The 14,884-nt window shown below is 42.7% G+C and overlaps 1 protein-coding gene across 4 annotated transcripts in view; it reads right to left on the reverse strand.

Annotated features, from left to right (window-relative positions):
* Window positions 1-14,884, reverse strand: part of kmt2a (lysine (K)-specific methyltransferase 2A) — a 37,305-nt gene that overhangs the window by 13,394 nt on the left and 9,027 nt on the right. For 2 of the 4 annotated variants that reach the window (XM_029516713.1, XM_029516712.1), the window contains exons 3-24: window positions 11,569-14,846; window positions 10,834-11,011; window positions 10,024-10,252; window positions 9,224-9,921; window positions 8,934-9,007; window positions 8,556-8,792; window positions 8,311-8,457; window positions 7,094-7,192; window positions 6,666-6,786; window positions 6,360-6,473; window positions 5,928-6,112; window positions 5,429-5,605; window positions 4,903-5,013; window positions 4,303-4,376; window positions 1,767-1,972; window positions 1,514-1,608; window positions 1,296-1,433; window positions 1,048-1,206; window positions 760-871; window positions 588-666; window positions 270-430; window positions 16-162 (exon numbers count right to left, since the gene is read on the reverse strand). In XM_029516713.1, coding sequence (XP_029372573.1) covers window positions 16-162; window positions 270-430; window positions 588-666; window positions 760-871; window positions 1,048-1,206; window positions 1,296-1,433; window positions 1,514-1,608; window positions 1,767-1,972; window positions 4,303-4,376; window positions 4,903-5,013; window positions 5,429-5,605; window positions 5,928-6,112; window positions 6,360-6,473; window positions 6,666-6,786; window positions 7,094-7,192; window positions 8,311-8,457; window positions 8,556-8,792; window positions 8,934-9,007; window positions 9,224-9,921; window positions 10,024-10,252; window positions 10,834-11,011; window positions 11,569-14,846 — 6,819 coding nt within the window. The remainder of the gene's footprint in view (window positions 1-15; window positions 163-269; window positions 431-587; window positions 667-759; window positions 872-1,047; window positions 1,207-1,295; window positions 1,434-1,513; window positions 1,609-1,766; window positions 1,973-4,302; window positions 4,377-4,902; window positions 5,014-5,428; window positions 5,606-5,927; window positions 6,113-6,359; window positions 6,474-6,665; window positions 6,787-7,093; window positions 7,193-8,310; window positions 8,458-8,555; window positions 8,793-8,933; window positions 9,008-9,223; window positions 9,922-10,023; window positions 10,253-10,833; window positions 11,012-11,568; window positions 14,847-14,884) is intronic. The other 2 variants (XM_029516714.1, XM_029516715.1) reach the window with 2 other exon arrangements.

The following is a 14,884-nucleotide window of genomic DNA, read 5'->3' on the forward strand; positions in this document are numbered from 1 at the left end:
GAATTGAATTTATACCTGGAGAGGGCATGGGCCTGGGACCTAGTGAGCGCTGACATGGGGGGTAGCTGGGATGCCGGTTCCTGGTATAAACCCTGAGCTTGGGGGTGTTGGTGGGGGAAAGTGTATCAGAGCGCCTTGGGGATTCAAATGGATCAGGAAAGTCTAAACATGAACAAAAGAGATTGACCCAAAATGCAAAGTGTTACATATCATATTCTCCAATATGGCGCACATTCAAAACTGAACCACAAGAACAGTCTGTAAGTCACCTGTGATGGGAGGTGGGCTATGTGCTATTGTACGGTTCTCCTCAGAAGCAATCATGCTCTTCAGGTCCGACTCTGCCACTGGAGGGCGACAAACCAGGATCTTGCAGGTATACACACAGCGTTTTCGAGCATCTAAGGTACTCCAATAAACCCTTGAACATCTGGAGAGATGAGAATTTAATTAGTTAGACTAAATTAACATGGCAATTTAAATGTCCTGAAGATATAATTTACTTGAAGTGAAAATAGTAATGATGGCAATTAGCAAAAAAGGACTATTAGATGATGAAAAAAAAGAAAAAAAAGAAACACACTTACTGGTACCCTACAGGGAAGAGTTTGCGTTTACAGTCTGAGAGCTCTGTTAATACCCCCAAACAATCAATGGTCATGGAGCCTGCAGTGATGATGTTTAAAACAGCATTTATTCAGCATCCATTGGGTTAGTCAAAGAAATAGTGCACCGGATGTACACTAGCAGTTGACCTACCTATCATCATGTGGACATTTTCAGGCTCTAGACCCGCAAGCCACTTTCTCCTGAGACTAATACCCTCCAGATCCACCAGGATCCTGCGGGTCACTTCAAACCCAGAAACCACCTGGACAAAAATGTACAAACAGAATATAAACCAGGTCAAGGAAAAATTAAGAATATCAAACCAAAGTTCCTAGCCTGGAAAGGTTTATTAAACCTACATGAGATTTGGGTGAGTTACTGGGTTTGAAATATTTGAATCTACTTTTGAATACATAGTAAAGATTGACATTTCCTTACCTCTCCCTTTATGAGGTCCCTGTGCTTTGGACAATAAACCTTTTTGTCCTCTAGGAAGACACAGTGGCACTGACGGGCGCACATGAAGTGGTAGTTGCTGGTGCAAGAGGTGAGGCAGCAGCTGACGGTGGCCCCTGGCTTTTGACACTTCTCACAGAGCTGAATAGAAAGCATGGCAAACTAGCAACGTTTGTTCGGTAAATATACACAGAAAATAGTAGCGTGATGGATTAAATGTCCCGTCTTACCAACTGTTTTCCCCTGAGAACAGCCATATGGACATTTTTTAATGCGCCATCATCATCCTCAAACACCTCAGCAGACCAGAGGGCACAGTTTACATGGGCCCACTCATTTTGACCAATGTACAACAGCCTGCCACCCTCCTGAAACATACAGAATTGTTGCTAGTGACATAGATTCAATCTAATGTGCGTTAAAGTGAATGCAAGCAGGTCTGACTCACATTAGTGTTCTCATCTCCATATGTCAGACACAGAACACATTGTCTGTTATCACTAACACCTGGTGGCGGAGGGAGCTCTGGACTTTCTTCACGATCTGAAGAGAAGACATTCATTTTAGATTTTTTGAAGACAACATACAAAAAAAACTATAATAATAAATATTATTATTACTACAAGATGTCACAACCAGAATGCATCTAAGTGTTTGTAATTTTTTTTTTTTTTTTTTAGTTTTGTTTTTAGTTGTCTCACCAGGAAGAAGTGGTGGTAGACAGGGTGGGAGTGGAGGTGGGGAGGCTGGAGAATCTGGTTCACCAGGGGTCTTGGGCCGAGGAGCTGGGATGATCTTTTTCATTAGGTGGGGTTGTTCAGCACGAGAAAGCTCTTGTCTCTCCTGCCACTGGGCATAGTTGTGATCCAGGGATGGGGGCAGCACAGCATTTGGAAGGAGTCCACTGCTGGGGAGTGATGACATGCACAGACAGACATCAGTCATTTGTCAAAGAACTAAGTACTATTATAACAGTGTATAATATAATACAATATAATATATAATATAAAATATGTGGTTGTGATTGTTTTATTACCAAAGCCCTACTGCAAACAACAGAACAATCTCACAGATGTTCTAAATATGTTAACAATATAATTTTAAATCGATAACTCCTTGTTATATGGGGTTAGGTAAGTTAAATCTCAGTAATTCCACCTTTATTCAAATGTGCTAATGCTCTACGTTTGATTTTCTCATCTAAACTCATTTACTTATAGACATTACAAATATTATAGAAGTTCGAGCAAACCCTGTACACAAAACAATAATCCCAATCTTGAATAAGCGGACATCATGTATACGATAGTATTATTAAGGTATACATAAAAATAAAGTTCCACTGAACAATTGTGATGTTTCAACTTCCACAACATACAGGAGGTGATACAGATAAATACTCTGAATTGACATAAAAGAGGATGGCGGCTTTGTGTGGTATGATGCATTCTATACTTTTCTAAATTGTATGGCAGATTTCGTTTATCAAAGAACTATCAGAAACTATATTACAAAGATTTGAAAGGTTTTTTTAAATCACTTAATGCTTTACAAATAGAAGCTCAGATTTTTTCACAATAAATTCCTTTGAGTAGTAAGTGAACAGTGACACATGTAACAAATAATAACGATATGGGGCTTGGCCAAGTTGGCTTTGTCAATTTAAACAAGGCAGAGTAACTGTTGTGACATGAATTTGCATGTTTAATGAGCAATCAGACACATCTAAACAGGCATCCATCCTATGATGGCCAGAGGAACTGAAGCACTGATATATAAGACAGTCAACCAAACTGACAAGTAAACCAAAAGTACACCACAAATATGTATCCAAAGAGCTTTCAAGTGAAATGTGACACTTATGGTTTGCCTCCCACATTGCCTGGAGGCGAAGAAGAATGAATGGTTGGGAAAAGCTGACAGTCAAATTCAAATGAACAAATGAGTCAGTGAATAAGCGAGTGAGGGAATGTGAATGAGTCTGTAAGGTACAATTCCAAAATGCAGAGCAGTAAAACAATATTGTTCATTTACAGAGTGTAGGTTCATGTTGCTAAAAATGAGTAGTTTTGAGCATTGACGTGTTTCTTCCAATGTCAAGTGATTAGCCTTTCATCAGCATAAACAGCATCACTTATTCAATATGATAATAACATTATTAGTCATTGATTGAAGTGTATGTGCATGAAACATTATATAATCTATATAACTACAGCTCTGGGGAGTTGACTTCATTGACCTCGACTCTGACCATAGATGCTGACTCTATCTTGTCAGTAGATCTAATAATCTTATCAATAGATGTTCTGAGAGTACTGGCCTCCAGTTATCTATTACCCATTTGTATTCACCACTAAACTGTCCACTGGGTCCAAGAATCAATTTCATCACTGTGGCTTAAAATCTCAACTCAGACCTTTAATGAGAGCCATTGCCCTGAATTGAGAGTATGTTTAAAAAAAATATCTTTACCCATTTCTTGATTTGATTTTTCTTGTTTCTAACATTATGGCTGAAATTTTAGTTTAGAGAATTTTAGTTTTGACTCAAAAATATTAAAAATCGCCAACATTTCCTCAAAAAGACAATTTGACAATCATATGAAGCCCTGCTCTTGCCATTTGGCTCTTCAGGGGTTGCTGATAATGTCATCACTTGCATTTAATAAATATAATTTCACTGGTTTCTGGTTCCCTCCTTTTAACAGATGCTGGCACAACTTGTTCCACAGAAACCACATCTTACATTTTGTTTCAATAATTACAGACCCACAGTTCTTGAAAACTGCAGCTCTTGTCCCTTAGATTTGGATGGGTTCACATTACAAGAGTATTAAAGCAAATTTTCTTCTCTATGATTACCAACATAACTGCAATAATAGTTTCAAAAATAGCAGCACAGAATGCACTTTAAAAACAGTATTATGTTTGTGGGCACTGCTTTATATGAATCAATATTTAAACACTGCCTGTTAGACAGTTCATCCAGCTTTGAGTTTTCGTTTAACTGTCCTGCCCAGTACTATTTTATGGTTATACATTGAAGCCTTTAAAAATTCTATAAAAATTGGAAATTGAGAAATAAGGAAATTGCTGTATCAATTTAGTAACTCAAACAGTTATATTGTAACTCTATGAAAGTAATCTAGAACTAACCGGCAAGTACAAACAATGGTTGTACAAAAACACTGTAACTGGAACAATCTTTGGCATTGAATATGGTGCGATACACACTCACTTGGCAGAGACTTTTTGCCTTTCCCAGAACCTGGACTCTTTGACTTTGAACCATGGGAAGATTCGGTCCATTTGCTGAATGGACAAAAAAAAAAACAAAAAAAACAGAAAACATGTGATGAAGTTTGCATATCAGGCTGCTTAAGCATTTGCACAGACTAACCACCATCTGGGGCCGGATAGTGGTTAGTCATACTGTAGCACAACAGAAGGGCCCAAGCTCGATGTTGCCATACTTGACTAAGATACTTAACCTATACGTGCTGCAGGGGCACCTCAAACAGATATGAAGGGAAAACAACCAAGTTTTATAATAATAAGTTGGGGGGGGGGGGGTACAAAAAAAAAAAAAAAAAAAAAACACACACACACACACACACACAAAATGTCTTTCTAATCATCTATATCAAATCTGTATAAAGATATGGCATCATATAAGTTAATTAAAACAAATAAAATAGCTGATATGAACCAAAACATGCTTTTGTCATATTGATGTGGAATTTGTGAGAACCTGTGGACTGCTTTGTAATGTTGTGTATTCACTGGTTCTGTGAGGAAGACTAAAATCCATGTGATGCAGAGATGGTGAAGTTCTCACCCGAATAAAGAAAGACTTGACCATGCTGTTGGATTTCCTGCTCTCAGGCTGGCCTCCATCACTGTTGATGGCTGTCTGAATGATCCGCACTATGTCATCACTAAAGTCCATCTAGGAGAAAAATGGTAAAACAGACACGCACATTTATACAGTAATTGTTAAAACAGTGTCGATATACAGTGGTGGAAAAAAATATTAATATAGCTATCCATGTTCCTGGACACATATCCAAGACCATGACACATACAACTTCTGATACTTCCAAAAAAATTTAAATAAAATTAAATTAATTAAATAAATAAATAAATAAATAAATAAAAACAAAAAACCTATGTCTGTTTTAAATATAAAGATGGCGTCTGAATCAAACCCCACTATGCCAAGTCTGTATTAAGACATTAGGTAAACAGACTTACTCATGTTTTTACACATGGTTTGCTTGGATAGATCCTTCAGCTATACACCTTTTAAAAAAACGTGCTTTCGACTAAAGGGTCTAACACAATAAAAAAGATAGCATACACACCACTGAATTGTACCGGCCTTGAACCATCTTTTTCTCAACAGACTCTAGGTCTGGAGGGGAGTCACTGGGAAGTGTTGGGGTGACTTCTGTCAGAACTGGAGGATCAGGGCCCTCTGGTGAACGACGGGATGGAAGACTCTCCTCTGTCTCTGGGTTCAGCTCTGGAGGCTTCACCGCCTGTCCCAAAGCCAAAGTTACACACTAAATAAAGATTTTCGCCACAGTGAAAGTCAAGCCATGTTAATTCGGTTTGCTTATTTCTAGCTGAACATATCTGTGTATTGATCAATGTATTTCCATTGTTCTTGAGTGCAGCATCTTAACTCAGGAAGGCTAACACCACTATAGAAAACAACTAAAACTGCAGTGATGCTAACTACTAAAAGAATCATCTGTTTTATAATTGTGAATTAATTAAGCAATTTCAATTAATTCTGAAAAAAAAAAAAAAAAATAATAATAGTAGTGGTGAAATTGCATGCAAATATGTGCAACTAACCTGTCTGTAGCGCAACAGGTGTGTGGATGTGCGTGAGTTGAGCAGTGCAGTGAGGACATGGCGAATGCAGCCCTGAAGCTCCCTTTTCAATGCTGTCCTCCATTCAGCTGGATGGCGTTCAGTACATTTTGTACAAGTGTAGGCAACACTCTCTGGCAGCTTTGACAGTAGCTCATACATTTCATCTGGGGGACAGCAAAAGATGACAGGTCATTAATGCGTCCATTATTAAGTTTATCGTCTTTCAAAATCTCATCAACGTGACAGCACTCACAGTGCTGTCTGTCAGCAGCACAGCCACTGACAGCTGACAAGACAAACTAAACGAAACAAGTGTTGAGCAATATGTAATATTATAGCTCTTTACTTCTAAGGAACACACAGTAAACTTGTTGTATGATTTTATACCTGGCTTTTATGGGGACTACCTACCCGTCAGGTTCTCGCACTTGGCATGAACCCAATGGTTGCAGCGGCCACACTCCATCATCTTGCTATCATAATCATCATCATCGTAGCACTTATCACACAGTGGGCAGAAGTTTCCTGAGGCAGAAAATGGAAACAGGTATAGTCAGAAACAACTCAGTGGAAAATATTGCATTCAAATGTCCTTGTAATGGCAATATCAGTTCAAATTACACATTGGTTATCTTGCTTTTGTCAGAAAGAATATCAGAAGGATTTATATTCATCCATTGCCAGTGAACAGCACTTTACCACTTGCTTGTCACTCACCTTTAGCAAAGAGTTTGGCACAGTCATGACACATGGAGAAGTCATGAGACCACTGGGCATCCCAGGACTTCCCAGGTTTAGTGGCTCCACAACTTTTACAGCGCACACACTTGGTGCAAACCTGAAGAGAAAGAACACACAAGTGTGGTGATGACTACATGGCACAAACTTGCAAACAGTTCAGTAGAGATAGTGTGAAAGTGGCACTGTGAATGGAGTAAAATGTTTGCAGACACTGCCTGTGAGAGGGTCCCATGAAGTAGCACACTAGTGAGAAGTTAGAAAAATGTGTGAACAAAAGGAGAGGTTAAGAAAAAAATGTGTGAGCATGATGCTAAAGTTGAGTCAGGGAGAGGTGCAGCTGTAATATCAATAGGAAGGTGAGAGGGTACGGGAATACTAAAGGAACAGTAGTATGTGTAGTATACCCAGACTCTCTTCTTCTTGGTGGGTCTGGTGGGATGGTTGGGACCCAGGCACTCCGGGTGATAGCTGTTACGGCACTTATCACACTCTAGCAGCTGCTGCTACAGAAAGACAAAGCGAGATGAGATTGTTTAGTTAGAGTACACAGTTCTGATAGAGAGAAAAAAAAAAAGTCACTAGGTTTTGACCTAGTAGTGAAAATATTTACCGTCACCAATGGTTATTAATTAAACATCAATTAAATAACAATTTGGATGCAAAATTTAAGTCTTTTCAAAAGAAGACCAGTGTATGTATGATTTTATCCATAAATTTAAATTTACTGCGGTACAGTTTATTGAGACACATATTCATAGTGTGCTGTACGGATAGATAAGCATCATTATCAAAAGGATTATGATGCAGCTGCATTCTGAGCAATATGGACTGGTTTGTAGAGAGCCATTTAAGTTGCAACTGTAGCGAAGTTTTTCAGGTGGCTTTGAGTCAACACAATTAGTCCAGGTAAAGGCTTCACAAAATAAAGTTAAGTCCTTGGCATCTTTCTCCTATTCTTAAGTACTTAGAGCCATTCATACTCAAAACAAAAACTCCATGGATAACTGTTTCAAAAGGCTCCCACTCGATATCTGTCTGATAAATGCTTCTGTGCAATGTGAAGACATTTTGACAGAATGGCCTGATAATATCTGGTGTTTGATATGCCAGCAACATCCCCAGAGAGCTATTAGGAGCTCAAGATTTTAAGGCCAAACAGTGGGGTCAGACATGACCAGACCTGCTGCTGTGGAGGTGGTCAGAGATAAATGTAAATCAAACAAGTTAAATGTTCTTTTGTAGGAGATTTATTTGAAAGAACAATCTGCAATGAATAAGTCATCTTCTGAAGTAGACCACTGAATGACCAATAACCAGTAAGTCCATACAATAGCATTATTATGTAGCCAGAGCCCAGAGTTATCAAACCACCACTTACTATGTTGTGTGAACCAAATATGTTTATGCATAATTCTAAAATGAAGGCCATAAAAAACTCACACCATAAGGTAAATAATAAAATTGTGGCAGGAATACAGGAATCTGATTCAGTGCTGTCTGCTGGCAAGACAAGCAAGCTTCTTTGTAGAGAAGATTCTTCAGCCTTTACACTCTGTCACTTCAAACTGGGCTTCTTTTGTTAACAGCTTTAAAATGAACAGAACTGAAATGAATGGCTTACTTTAGTTTTCTGGTGCTGGCGCCCACAGACCTGGCAGAATCTGCATCTTCGACAACACCAATTCTCAAACTGTTCCTGCAGAGGGCGCTCTGACTCCCCCAGGCAAAAGAGATGGAACGGTTCACAGCACACCTGGCAGAAGACAAACTAAAGAGAAACACAAGGACACTTTTAGAATTCATGGTAAGCTATTACAAACATGGGATTTTTCGGATTGTCAAGACAATCATTATTCTGTTTTTTACCTCGACATTTCCACTGCTTGCACATAAAAAGCAAAGCACCCTAGGTGTGACAGGCACAGAGGTGAGGAGGCTGAGGCCGCCAGCCTCCCACACCTTCTCCACATCATGGTCCCTCTTGAAATCCACTCTGATTCGATGCACTCCGTCGCAGGGCGCTCTGGATTTCACCTGGCCCCTAGTCGAGGGAGTGCTCTGCCAGTTTAAAGTACTACTGCTGGGTGGTTTAGTGTTCAGCAGCTTCATGAGATTATCATACAAGAGAGACAGAGAGGTGGTGAATAGTGGTGATTAAATGTGGTCAATACAGAGAGAGTGTACCATTTTGATGTGAAATATTAATATCAAAATAATTAAAAGCTCCAAGTGACTTTTTCTTACCTTGTCTTTTGGTCTCTGTTTGGGAGATGGAGGAACAGTACGTATAGTGTGCTTCTTCAGCTGTTTTAATTCAACTGAAAAAGACAGGTCAAATAATATTCAATAAAATAGATATGAACAGATATGTATATGTATATATTTACACACACACACACACACACACACACACACACACACACACACACACACACACACACACACACACACACACACACACACACACACACACACACACACACACACACACACACACACGTTTTGGGGTTTTTTTTATTCAGTAAGGGGTATACCTGTATCTGAAATATTTGTATCTGAGCTCTGCTGTTGGGATGAGTGCTGCTGGGGCTTCTTCTTGGACTCGCTCAGAGGAATCTTGGGTGAGGAATCTTTTTTGGGAGGTGGCTGACTTGTCAGAGGCCGTTGCTGCTGTTGGAATGCTTGAGGAGACTGGGTCGACTGAGAGGGGGAATTCTGACCAGAGGATGATGACGAGGAAGAAGAGGATGACGATGAAGAGGATGAGGAAGTGGAGGAGGAGGATGATGATGAGGAGGAGGATGTTGTTACCGGCTGCTGTGGTTTGTGTCCCTTCTTGCTGTTGATGCCACTTGAGACTGAGAGCTGTTTAGGGTCTGGTGTCAAGCTAAGACACTGAGCCTGACCTATGACTGTGCTGGGGGCCGGAGGGGGTTCGACTGGGGCAGGGGAAGCTGTAAGAGCTGGAGATGATTGTTTGGATGAAGGCTGCTGTCTTGACTTTTCTTCTCCTAGCTTCAGAGGTGGAGTTTCACTCTTTTTGCGGGGAGGCTCCTCCTTTGGTGGTGCAGCAGTGGGTTTGGGGCCCGATTCTGAGTTTGGTCCTTTAACTAGATTGAGGCCCTCCTTCTTCTCAGACAACCTGTTCTTTTTCTTGTCCTTCTTGCTTTTACCTTGTTTCTGAAGAAACATCTTTGAAGGCATCCACTGCAAGTTCTGACACTTTCTCATCCTGTAGAATGTGACACACACAAAGTTCAAAAATTAATTTCTTCAATATTCTTAGATATTCAATAAAATCCTCATGGCAAATAGCTCATCAGCTGAGACTTACTTGCAGCATTGCTTTTTAATATTTCGTCCTCCAAATTTGGGCTTGTCAAGACAGTTAGTACAGACACCACAATCTTCAGGAACCTGGCAGCCTGAGCACTGACCACAGCGTCGTGACCGACGCCCCTTTTTAGGAGGATTTTCTTGAATGGATTTTTGCCGTGTCTCCCGTGGCTTTATGGGAGGGGACTGAGGCTCTGCCTCCTCTGAGCCTGCTACCGATGACTTGTCTATTAGAAGAGAAAGCATCATAGATGTCATGATTACTTGCACAATGCAGTATAAAGCATTGATTTAATTCACAAGGGATTCAGCCACTGAAAATCTAAAGTACAGAAAAAACTGGGTTGATTCAGTCAATAACAAATAGCATGACTGACAGCTACCAAATTTAAAATAAGCCAGTCAAAAAAAGGTCAGTAACCAATCTCTTAGCTCTCTGAACAACAGTCCACAGGTCAAGTTAAATAGAGAGAAACATTGATTTCAAATAAACTATAATGAATCCTATACCCAAAACGTTTTGTCATTAACAGAGATGTGTCGATTAAATGACCAGGCAAATACTGAAATGAAAGCTAAGACTCTACCACCATCTCAGTGACATCAGGACTTCTTGCCTCACAAAAACTTAGATGCTGAAACATGACGTGAAACTGGTCTAAATGACTTGAACAGGACAATTGAACTACTCCTCTTCCTTTAACGCTTCATCAGCCTGTCATCACTGCATGCTGCACATCTTTTCAGAACTCACACCGATGTTGTGTTATAAAATCCAAATGCTCTTGCTTTTGTGAGTGTGCCTCACCATCATTCCCCATGGAAGATAGGATCTTCTCTCTCTCCTCCCAGGGCAAGGCACTAAGTGTGGGCATATCATCAGGGAACACTGCTCGATTGCGGCCAAGAGCCACAGCTGCTCGACGACATACATGCTTGATGCGTGGACCACGGACTGAAGCCTCTGATGAGTCACTCTCTTGACCCTGCTCAGAACGACCACAACAAGTGAAACATACATTTGAAAACCGTCATAGTCAAAACACAACCCTCCTCTGAAAAAAAAAACAAAAAACACACACTAAACACAAGCCCCAAGCTTTAAAGGATAAAGCTCTTATAACACAATGTCCAAAATTGATGATTATAATAAGGTGTCAGGAGATGATGACTGGGTTGATTTTAAGTAAAGATGTTCAATATCTATAACAATCTTTTCTTTTATTAACTGTAGAACAACAGATGAACATATTCTGCTAAAAGAATAAAACTTTCAAAAGCAAAGCTAGTGTGGCATACTGCATAGTGCAATCTAAATTTCCCTTAAGTAACATCCTCTGTGGGACTTTCCCATTATCAAGTTTCCGTTTAAGTACAAAATCAGATTTCTATTTATGGTAAATATTCATAACATCATGTCAAACCCAAATGCTTGTGACAACATAATGAAAATGGAAAAAACAGGGACACATTTTGTTGAAAGACACAGATGAACTATGAAAGCAGCACATGAACAAGGCAACACAGGAATAAGGAAACTGACCTGGACCTTGGTCTGGTCTGCAGGTTTGAGCTTATTCTTTTTTATCTCAAAGAGTTGGGCTTTGGCCTTTTTCAGTAGTCCCACTACCCGCTTGTCAGTTACAGGCTGTTTTTCTGCTTGTGCCAACATTGAGCCAAGAGAGGAAACAGGGAGCTGTTGTCTCCCCAGTTGTCCTTGAAGGCTTGCGGTCTGCTGGCCTGGAGCACTTTGTTTCTCCTTCTCCTTTTCCCCATCCTCCATCTCTGCTCCTTTCTCAGGGGGTCTGCCTTTCTTAGGTAAACGTCCTTTAGCAATGGACATGGGAACAGAGGAGTGGAGCCCACGCACCTCTGAGGAGGCAGTGTCAGAAACCATGTCAACTGATGTTGATTTTTTCCTCCCTGGAGCCTTCTTCGGAGCAAGAGAAAGAGCATCTTCTGAGTCCCTCCCATCCTTCCTCCCTTCCTTCTTATTTTCCTTCTCCTTCTCCTTTTCCTTATCTCTGTTTTTCTCCAAATCTCTTTCTTTTTCCTTTGTAACAGGTTCCTGGGGGCCTGATGAAGTTTTTTCTTTACCTCCCTTTCCAGCTCCTCGTCCAGTATCCTGGGCACTGGAAGGAAAGTGGGAGAAAAGTGGTGAAGAAGTGGATGATGTAGTTGGCATAGGAGGTGGGTTTCCAGCAGCTCCTCTCCTGCATTCAGGTGTCCCTTGTGAGGCCAGACCAAGGGAAATTGTGGAGAAGTTGCTGAAAGGAGCAGGAGTTAAGGCACTAGTGGCTAGTGGACTTGCAGAGACTCCTGGCAAAGAGCTGGGGTTACTGCTGGATACAGTGCCTGCCAGAACAGACATCTCAGAGGAACTTTTCCCTACAGATAACTGGCCTCCAATTTGACTACTGCGTCTGGTCATTGAGTGACCACGTAGCGTTCCAGCAACCAGTCGTTTCCTGCGGCGTGATGCTCTGCTGGAGTTCGAGGATGTCTGGTGTGGAGAGAGAGAACCAGGAGCACTCCCAGAGGATGACTGCAAGGTAACGGATTCAAAAATCCGAGAGTGGGCCTCACTGGGTGTAAATCGTGGAGCACGGATCAACGGGCTTCGCTTCTGGAGTGGTGTATCAAAGCGCGATGAAGAGGGATGTTGGTGGTGGGAGTGGGGATGGAGAGGTGCAAATAGACGAGTGCCTGTACCTGCTCCACTGCCTGGTGCAGGAAATGCCACAGGAGCTGCTCCCCCTGCTCCACTTGCACTTTGGGGCAATAACCCCACATCTTCCGCTGTGAGAGGGGGAGGACGGAAGTTGTCAAATACGGGCTTACGGATGAGGCCCTCCTTGGCATATTTAGCAGAGGAAAAGTACTGCTGTTCAGGGTGAGACAAAGATGTCCAACGGAAGGTCGGCTCCCTTAGAATGGAGCGGCTTCGTTTGTCAGACAAACTGGACAGCACTGGTGATCCAGACAGAAATTGAGGAATGGGATGAGGCATCCAGGTTGACTGTGAGTGGTGTTCACTGATAGCAGCTGTATTGGAGGGAGCTGACTGCGGAGGTTGTGGAGGGGTGAGGAGGGGGGGAGGGGGAGGTGAAGAGGAAGCTGTGGAGGAAGCTTGCTGGGAATTTACGAGTGTAGAGGAGGACATCAGTACTCCTGTTGGAGGGCTGATGATAGGCTTTTTAGGGGCAGTGGTGAGAGCCTCTCTCACCCTCTGAGTCTGACCTCCCCGGCCGACCCCTTGTCCTCTTCGACCCCGTCGACTCCCCTCTGGTAAGACACGCTCAGGCTCTGGTTCAGAGGGAGGGGAAGGAGGCTGTGAGCTGTGCAGCAGGTTTCCCTCCCTCGCCCCTTGAGAGGACGGAGAGTGATCCTCTGGCTCTGACAAAGCCTGTGTGGCATCAGAAGCTTGAGAGTCACACGATGAGTCATCCAAACTTGGGCTGCTGGACCTGGAAGACTCTGCGGAGGAGGAATGCTGCGACACAGCACTTGAGCCACAAGAGGCTGCGCTACTGCTAAATCGCCCATTGGTGGCATTGTTGGTGTTGTTGTTGAGTAGACTGGCAGCTGTTGGTGGAACAGTAGGGATAGGGGCAGGAGGTGGAGGTGGGGGGAGGGAGTCAACTGGGGCAGTGGTACAAGTGCTTGTAACAGCAATAGCAGTAGAGCAGACCTGCGCGGGAGAAGGGGAGGAGCTAGTCGAGGTGAGTTGAGCAGATGTGGAGACAGATGAAGGAGTCGTTTCTAACCGTGGCATCTTCATATGGGGTGGTGGAGTTCCAAAGTTTCCCTCATCTTCAATGAAGCGCTTGGGGGTTTTGATGATGCGGAGGGAGACGGTGCTGACTACAGGCATGATGAACTGCCTGATGTTCTTCAGCTGGGTCTTCCTAATGCCAGCTTCCATAGTTCCTGCCACACCACCCCCTATGACTCCAGCTTCTTTCTCCATTCTTTTCTGTGCTCCTTTCTTAGCACGCTGTAGAAGCTGTTTCGCAATGGTTGCATCAGTGCGTTTGGAAGGAGGGACAATTCTGACAGGCTTTCTATGGCGAGGGCTTTTTCTGAGGCCCACTGTCCTGCCTGGCCTGGAGGGAGATGGGGAGGCAGGTGGATTGGAAGTTTCCTGTTCTTCAGCTTCATCCATATTCCTCAGCATGGTCTGCTGGGGAATGTGTGGTTCTGTGCCCCTGTCCCCCCCTCTGACCCTAAAGGCTTTGTGTTTTCCTTCCCCATAATCGATAGAGGCAGCAGCTGCTGCTGCTGCTGCTGCTGCTTCAGCTTTTAGTCGCTCAGCTGAGGGTGGTCGTCCACGTCTGCGTCGGGGTACACCAGGTAAAGTCTTTAGCCGTGACTTGAGAGGGGTGAGTTTAGTTTCTCTCAGCCTCTTCAGGTTGACAACTTTGGATTCACCCCGTCCACCTTTGGGAAGCTTAGCCTCACTGTCATTAGGTTGAGTACAGCCTAGTTGCATCCTCTTGGCAACCTTTCTGTCTTTATCTTCATCTGTGTCTATGCCCAACTCAGACCCCACCTGCCTAATATCCTCCCCTGCTGCATGGCTGCCTGTCCAAGCCTTCTTGCTACTTGAAGATGGGGGTCGGCCTCTTCTCTTTTCCCCACTGCCAGGTGGCCTCCCAGGAAGTCTTTTCACCTTCTCAGCCGGCCTTTCTGGACCCTCTGGTTTTGCCAGTGCTGAAGAAGGAATGGTAGAGGGGGAGGGTAGACTTGCAACAGCTTTTTGGGCAGTAAGGGTCCGTGGGGGTCTTCCTCTGGGTTTTCTCTCCTGTATGGGTGGGCCCTCTGCAAACCAAAAAAAAAAAAAAAAAAAAAAAAAAAAA

The sequence above is a fragment of the Echeneis naucrates genome, chromosome 13 (genome assembly GCF_900963305.1).
Source record: "Echeneis naucrates chromosome 13, fEcheNa1.1, whole genome shotgun sequence".
Classification (NCBI taxonomy): Eukaryota; Metazoa; Chordata; class Actinopteri; order Carangiformes; family Echeneidae; genus Echeneis; species Echeneis naucrates.